This window comes from Marmota monax, unplaced genomic scaffold, assembly GCF_021218885.2.
Source record: "Marmota monax isolate L192 unplaced genomic scaffold, Marmota_monax_Labrador192_F-V1.1 WCK01_AAM20220418_F8-fsc00005, whole genome shotgun sequence".
Classification (NCBI taxonomy): Eukaryota; Metazoa; Chordata; class Mammalia; order Rodentia; family Sciuridae; genus Marmota; species Marmota monax.
Genome location: NW_026692254.1, coordinates 3,905,214 through 3,913,599, shown reverse-complemented (window position 1 = coordinate 3,913,599; position 8,386 = coordinate 3,905,214). Strand labels below are relative to the sequence as shown.

Here is an 8,386-nt window from a genome sequence, read left to right as displayed (position 1 = left end):
CTCACGTAGGTGTCAGTAGGTTAATGATATCTGGCATGGATGATGCATTTCAGTTCCCAGTTCCGCACTTTAGAAGTGGAGAAGATTGGCCTTTGCTCTGCAGCACTAAGATGGGTGAAGATTCAGTGTTGGGGGCAGGGCTCGGCCTCAGTCCCCCTTGTCCAGGGCTCCTGTCTGTCCACCGCCTTCATCCCCTGAATGCATGGCGTGAGGAGAACTTGTTCCCAGGCCCAGAAACAGACACCAAGGAGCTTTGGGGTTGACCAATGTCTGTCTGCCTAGGGGTGGGAGTGTGGGGGGGTCAGGTTTACAAGTCAGAAACACCCTAACTAGAGCTTCCAGAACTCATGTTTGTGTCTGTGAGTCACCCAACTTCCAAACCAGGCTCAAATCCCACCCCCACCCCCAGTGGAGATGCAACAGTCATCTCCATTCTCCATGGTCCATGTGGTACCAGACTCTGAATTCTATCCTTTGCTATTTGGTCTTTCTGGGTACTCTGCAAAGAGAAGACAGAGAAGATGTATTGAATGAAGAGGAAAAGGAGACATGGCCCTAGGCACACTGGGCTTAGGTGGAGGTACCACTGCCTTCTCCCAGAGACAGATCACCCTTTGGGTAGGAACTTCCAGTAACATGGGAAACATCCATTTCTGGGCATCTAGAAGTTTTTTGATCCACGTTGAAGCCTGATGTCAGTGTGTTTTCCTCTATTTTTAGTCTGGACATTTTAAAACAGCAGCAGATCATTTCCCATAACTACAGAAAAAGGCAATTGGTCTCTAGGTAAATTTGTTTTGATGACCTGTAGGTTTGAAATTAGGTTTGCAGTTTGACCAGCGAGGGATGGTGGGAGCCAGCTCCCAGCCCAAAAGACCCATTAATACACAAGTTTGCATCACAGTGCAAAAGTGAAAGATAAAGTAGGTATATTCCTTAGGAGAGACATCAATAGCCCTTACTTTGTAAAAACTTGTCCCAAAGATGTGACCTCTCTTTTCCAAGGTTAGTAGGGTTCATTCATTTATTCATTTAAACACTATTCACTGAGCCAGGTGTGGTGGCACACGCCTGTAATCCCAGCAGCTCAGGAGGATCGTGAGTTCAAAGCCAGCCTCAGCAACTTAGCAAGGAGCTGATCAACTCAGTGAGACCCTGTCTCTAAATAAAATACAAAAAAGGTCTGGGGATGTGGCTCAGTGGTTATACGCCCCTGAGTTCAATCTCCAGTACCAAAATAAAAATAAGAACTATTTACTGAGTACCCATTATGTGCTACTGAAGATTATAAAGGGTGCTTCTTTGGCAGCTTTCTAGAATGTGTAGAATATAATAAAGGCCTGCATTTTACCTGATTAGCTGGAATAACATCTTACCAGGACATTGCTCCAACACATTTTTCTTATGTGGGTGTTGTAGGAAATTGTGCTTCTGGATGTAGACTGGAAGAAATATGGAAACGATTTGATTTTTTTGAAGTAGTGGGATGGAGTGGAGGAGAAATCCTTTTTTTTTTTTTTTTCATTTTGAACTTGTCATCTGTGTAGTCAAACAAAAATAATAATAATGAGCAGAAGTGGCTAAGTGGCTCTTTTTTGTTTGTTTTTGTTTTTTTGTACCCAGAATTTAACTTGAGGTGCCTAACCTCTGAGTCATACCCCTTTTTTTGTATTTTATTTAGAGACAGTGTCTTGCTGAGTTGCTTAGGACCTCACTAAGTTGCTGAGGCTGCCTTTGAACTGACAATTCTCCTGCCTCAGCCTCCTGGGCTGCTGAGATTATAGGTGTGCAACACTGTGCCCGCTCTAAGTGGCTCTCTTGATCCCCACTCCATGAACTGTCAGTAAGGAATTGGGGACATTCAGCCTTTAAGAGAAGAGCCTTGGGGCCTGGCTGCCTTCAGATGTCTGACTGCTGTCCTTAGGCTTAATTTTGCATTGTTTTGGTCCTGGGGTTTTCAAAGAGTGATCCAGAAGCAGTCTTATTATCACCTGAGAACTTGTTAAATAGAAATTGTCAGCTCCGCCCCCAGAATCAGAAATTCCAGGCTGGGATAGGGAATCTTTTTGCTTTTCTTTCTTTCTTTTCTTTTCTTCTTTTTTTTTTTTTCATACTGAGGATTGAACCAGGACACTTTACCACTGAGCTACACCCCAGCCTGCCCCTCCCTCCTTCCTTCCCTCCCTCCCTCCCTCCCTCCCTCTCTTTCTTTCTTTTTTTCATTTTATTTTGAGACAAGGTCTCATTAAGTTGCTAAGGCTGCCTTCAACTTCTGATCCTCTTGCCTCAGCCTGGGATTAAAGGCATGTGCCACAGGAATCTATACTTAGTCTAATGCTCTATCAAGTTTGAGAATATCTGATTTTAGATTCCTATTCAGTAGGTCTAGGTTAGAGCCCATATTACTCTGTTCTTTGTTGCCATACCAAAATATCTTAGGCTGGGTACTTAGTAATTAAAGAGGTTTATTTGGCTTAGGATTTTGGTGGCTAAAAGGTCCAAATAGCAAGGTGCCAGCATCATTCTGCTTTATTACAACATGGTATAAAAGCAGAAAGGGAACTGGCCACACGGAGAAGGGCCAAGTGTAGGCGGTGGTCTCCCTTTATAGCAATCTACTCTTGGGAGAACTAATCCATTCCTGTGAGAGCCACATTAATCCCTTCAAGAGGATGGAGCCCCCAAGATGTGATTACCTTCTACCAGGCCCCTCAACTTAAGTTTCTGCCATCTCCAATACCACCATATTTAGGGACTAATCTTCCAGCTCATGCACCTATGGGGCACATACTCAGAGCACATCCAAGCCACAAGAGGATTTGAGATTCTGTATTCCCACATGTTCCCAGCTGATGTGGTCACTGTTGGTCCATGGACCACCCATAAGTTATTAGGTTGTACAAAGCACTGTAATGTGATGGGAGGGTTTGGGTTGGAGGAGTAGTTCCTCAGTCTTCATAGTTTTTTTTTTTTTTTTTTTTTAAGAGAGAGAGAGAGATTTTTTAATATTTATTTTTCAGTTTTCGGCGGACACAACATCTTTATTTTATTTTTATGTGGTGCTGAGGATTGAATCCAGAGCCCCGCACATGCCAGGCGAGCACGTTACCGCTTGAGCCACATCCCTAGCCCAGTCTTCATAGTTTTTAAAATAAGAGATTTGGATTCAGCTATACAGTGAGACACCATGGTACTGTTAAAAGGATTGAAATTAATGTAAGCACCAATGTGGAAAAATCAGCAGGAATATTGTTATGTGAAGAAAAATTATTTTTTCCTTTGTGGTACTAGGAATGGAACCCAGGGACACCCTGCCATTGAGCTACATCCCTATCCCTTTTTATTTTTATTTTTTTTTTAAGACAGAGTCTAAGTTGCCCAGGGTGGCCTTAAACTTGGGATCCTCCTTTCTCAGCCTCCTAAATTATTGGGATTATGGGCATGTGCCACTGTGGTAGGCAACTGCTTTTATTTAAATGTAAAAACTGAAATACAGTTTCCTAGCTCCCACACCTAGTTCCTAGAGTCAAGGCAAGCCCAGAAATCTGTACGGGCCTTGGGGGATTCCTCCAGATGGCAGCCCTCCTGTCTCCTAGGCTCCAAGATGGTTCAAGGGCCATGGCAGCAGCCTGCTTCGTGTAGCCCTAGTACCATATTCACCTCTCCAGGCTATCATGCTTCCCATCCCTCCTTTATAGCCATGATCATTCCCTCTAGAGCCTAAATTGGATCTTACTCTGATTTGGGTATTTTTTTTTAATGGACGTTCTGAGGACCAAACCCAGGGTCTTGTGCATACCAGGCAGGTGCGCCATGATTGAGCTATACCCCTGGCCTGCTATGGTTATCACTTAATTTCATTTATGTGGTTGTAATGTTTGAACAGTATGGGTGTGTGCACTACACTGCCTACTACATTGCCCAGCAGAATTGGACCCAGCTGCCCACTGCAGAGAGTGGCGTGGTAATTCACCCAGCCCTGGCTCCTTCCCTTTCCTGTTTCGCTTCTTCAGTACCCAATTGGTGCTTCCCAGGATGGCCTCTCAAACTACTTGGACTGAAATCTTTGATTCAGTGTGTGTTTCCAAGAAAACCCAAACTACATAAAAGAAAACCAAAGCTGGGTATGGTGGCAGTTTGGGAGGCTGAGACCGGAGGATTGCAATATGAGGTCTGCCTGGGTAACTTAGCAGGCCCTTAAAACTAGAAGTGAGACCCTGTCTCAAAATAAAAATAAAAAGGGCTGGGGATGTAGCTCAGTGGTAAAGCACCCCTGGGTTAAATCTCCAGTGCTCCCCGCCCTTACCCCACCTAACCCCCAAAAAAAGCAAAGAAAGAAAAGAAAAAACAAAGTTGACTTTGCCCACTGTAAAATGAAAACATTAAGGCATACATGTGGGAAAAACAAGAATCCCTCCCGGAGGAAGTTTTGCTCTGTTGGCATTTTTGTGTCAGGTTTGCTTGTGTGGATGCTATGATGTTTTGCAGATGGTTTTGTGTTTCGCTTTAATCATTTTTCTCATGTTGCCATAAATCTTGGTCTTGGTGATTTTTAGTGGCTTCATAATTGAGAGGCTTTGGATTGGCTGTGACCTGACAATGATGTATCTGTCCCTCCTCTTTGCAGGCATCCGCCCCTACAAATGTGACATCTGCAACAAAGCCTTCACCCAGCGCTGCTCCCTGGAGTCCCACCTGAAGAAAATCCACGGGGTACAGCAGCAGTATGCCTACAAACAACGTCGGGACAAACTCTATGTCTGTGAGGATTGTGGCTACACAGGCCCCACGCAGGAGGACCTGTACCTCCACGTGAACAGTGCCCACCCGGGCAGCACGTTTCTCAAAAAGACATCCAAAAAGTTGGCAGCCCTTTTGCAGAGCAAGCTGATGTCCACACACCAGGAAAATACCCTCCTGAGTGAGGAAGAGGAGAAGAAATGAGGAGGATGAGGAAGGGAAAGAGAAATGCTAGTGCCGCCATGTTTATTGGGACTTTTGGTTTGGAGGCTGTCATACCCTCCCCTCATCCAACTGGCTTTTTTTTTTTAAGTACTGAGGATTTAACCCAGCTGCTCTTTATCACTGAGCTACACCCTCGTCCCTTTTTATTTTAAGATTGTGATGCAGCCAGGTTGCCCAGGTTGGCCTTGAACTTGGGATCCTCCTGCCTCAGACTCCTGAGTCTCTGGGATTATAGGCGAGCACAACCAACGGTGCTCGACTTCCACTGGCTCTTTTTAATTGCAAGTGTTGAGTTCACCTCTCTGTCTTTTCCAGACATCAACAGTAGGATCTGTCCCAAGGTTATCAATTATCATGTAGCATCAGGCCCTGTCCCTTGTGTCCAGTTGAACAGTCACATTCATCAGAGTCACGGCTGAAATCACCATGTAGAACTTTTTTTTTTTTTTTTAATTTCACACATGGAGGGAGGGGTGTTCCTTGAGAGACCATCATTTTATGGTGCCTTGAAATGCTATTTAAGCAAGGAAAATGAATTTTATTATTCTGAAAGAGTTTACAGAAATTATTTTAATAAATGAAACATTCACGTGAAAGTTCTCTTTCCAAACAAAATAGAGTGTTGACCTATAATTCTGTGTTTAGGGTTTATTGTGTAACGTTGGACTCCAGGTTATTTTGTGGGGAGGTTGATGGTCTCATAGGTTTGAGGAAGCAAATTTTCATTTATTTATTTAGTTTTTGTACTGGGAATTAAGCCTAGGGCTGCTTTACCACCGAGCTACATCTCTAGTCCTTTTTTTTTTTTTTTTTAAATCAGGAATTGAACCTAGGGGCACTTAACCACTGAGCCACATCCCCAGCCCTTTTTAATTTTTTTTTTAATTTTGAGACAGTGTTTCACTAAGTTGCCAAGGCTGGCTTTGAACTTTCAATTCTCTTGTTTCAGCCTCCTGAGCACTTGGATTCCAGGAATGCACCACAGCACCCGGCTTCTCAGTTTTTTCTTGACTTTATTTTATTCTGGGACAAGGACTCACTAAGTTGCTTAAGGTCTCACTAAATTGCTGAGGCTGGCCTTGAACTTGAATCCTCCTGCCTTGACCTCCCAAGTCTCTGGGATTATAATAGTGTACCACTGCACCTGGCAAGGAAGCCAGTTTTGATGTTTGGGAAGAACAAATGATTGGTCGAAAGCATTGAGCAACAAGTTGGTGGGCAGATATACCTGGAATGGGAATACCAGGGAATTCATCCACTCTGGTCTTTATTGATGGCCTGGGGGCACCTGCAGAGGCCTTTGGCTTTTGGGGACAGGGAGTTGTTGGGTGGAGGCTCTGCTTCCTCCCTTGAGTCTGGCACTGGGTAAAGTATGCGGCAAACCCTGGAGCATGAGCAACCCGCTTGCACACAAGAGTGTACCTGCCTGGTGCAGTCTCCTTTGCCATCTCTGCTCACTTTGGATGCCCATTCCCTGAGGCAGGGGAGGTTAACAGTTAAGTCAAGATGAGAGTTGAGATGAGAGAGATAGGGCAAAAGTTGAGATTAGAGAGATAGGGCACGACAAAGTAGTTCTCAAGGTCCTTCCATGACAGAGCAGCAGGAAGGGTCCAGAACCCTCTCCCAGGAAGCCCCATGGTTGGGAGAGGCTTTTACTCAGACATGTGAGCTGCTGCCTGAATTGAGTAGGAATTGCTGATCAGCTGCTTTATGTTATCTCTCTGCCTACCCGGGTTCCCTGGGCACTGCCAGGGCCTGTCCTTGGTTTATGGAAATGTTGGGATAATGAGTCTATTTTCTTATTTCTTCCCTCCCCATTCCCGTCCTTCCCACTCTCTATCCTCTTCCTTTCTTTTCTCTCCTCTCCTTTCTCCTTTCATTTCTCTCCTGTACTCCAAGCCAGGCGTTATGCCAAGACCTGGGCATTTTAAGTGTTTTGCGTTATCATTTCTCTTCCAAATCTCTGCATTTCTTTCAGAAGGAAGGAAGCAAAACCCTTTTGTGAAACACCTGTGATGTGCCAGGTGGTGAGCTGGGCAACCTTCCCTGCACAGATGTCTTCTGGAACATCTGCAGGGCATCCCCAGGAGTCAGCAGTCTTGTCTCTACGAGCAGAGGAGGCCACTGCAGAGGCCTTCAGGTCTAGTTCAAACCATTCTATTTTCTCCCTCTCTCAAGGAGGAAGAAAAAAGGCTTCAGATTCAAATGGGAGCACACGGAGGTGGTTCCTGACTTTGGGGAACCTCATCCCTTTCAGCTCCCCTGACTGGTGAGGCTTAACCAGCCTGCAGGATCTTTTCTGCCTTACCAGAAGCCCCAGGTACATGAGTTGAGTTGTGGCACAACACAGTCTGACTGACCACATTCAACCCTCAGCAGTGTTGACCTGGGGACTGCAAATGGCACAGGGTGCAGCACGCCAGGAACATGAAGGGCTTGGTCCTAATTCCAGAGGACAAGTTGCTGACCTTGTATCTTCTAGCTTTTGCCACAGAGAAAGGTTAGAAAGCAGTTGACTTGTTTTTTGGTTTTTTTTTGCCTAATTTTTTTTTTTTCTTTTGCCTTAGTTATCTGGGTAATGCAGACAACAAAACAAACCTTCCTAGCAAGGAATATCTGTGGCAGGTTCAGACAAATGGCCTGTGGCCTGTTTCACCCAGGAAATATGTCCATCAACAACAAAAAAACATTTTTTTAAATGGCTTCAGCAAAGAAGGGAATGTACTAATTGAAAACTCTAGGGTTATTCTGGTTTCAGGGGTGGCCACAACTAGTACCTAAATGACAGCTTAATCTCTCATCTTTTCCTCCATCTCTAAGCTCTGTTTTACCCATGGTGGTTTCTTTCTCAGGCTCTCAAGTGAAGCCCAGATGGCTGTCCACAGTTCTGCATTTGTATCCCACAGTGCAATAACCTGGAGGAGGGTTTCTTTTTTAGCCTAAGATCTTGGGTTGGTTTGGCTCTGGTATCCACCCTGAACCATCACTCCTTTGGGATGTGTGCCACCTTCTTGGCCCAGGCCTCAGTCACATGCTCCTGCTTCCCCTGAATCAGGTGCAGTAAGCAGGTCAGCTCCATCCTAGCCTACAAGTGGTCGGAGGGTGGTTCCCCTGCAGCAAATGAAGAGGCCATGATCTGAGGATGGAATGGATGTTGGGAAGGGGATGGGTACTAGTTAAGATAAGGCACAGGTGCTCTCACAAAGATGCCCAGCAAATCCTGTGGCATAAAGGAGAAGGTTGTTTTTCACATAGCAGTTCTCGGTTAGGTGCTTCTCCCCCAGTGCATCACTCAAGAACCCAGATTTCTCCTATTGCTCTGCCATGTCCGAGGATGTTATCAAGATATGCATGGTTGAAGCTGGGTTTCTGTGGGTCTCAATGCATAGTCATCTTGGTTTCGATTCCTCTAGAAGCCAGT

At 45.1% G+C, this 8,386-nt stretch overlaps 1 protein-coding gene across 1 annotated transcript in view; it reads left to right on the top strand.

Moving 5' to 3' along the window:
* The window catches only part of Ovol2 (ovo like zinc finger 2), a 31,807-nt gene extending 26,386 nt beyond the window's left edge, over window positions 1–5,421 (top strand). Inside the window, exon 4 of the mRNA XM_046434568.2 lies at window positions 4,628–5,421. Within this exon, the coding sequence (XP_046290524.1) occupies window positions 4,628–4,944 (317 nt within the window). The 3' untranslated portion in view covers window positions 4,945–5,421. The remainder of the gene's footprint in view (window positions 1–4,627) is intronic.
* The last annotated feature ends 2,965 nt before the right edge of the window (window positions 5,422–8,386 follow it).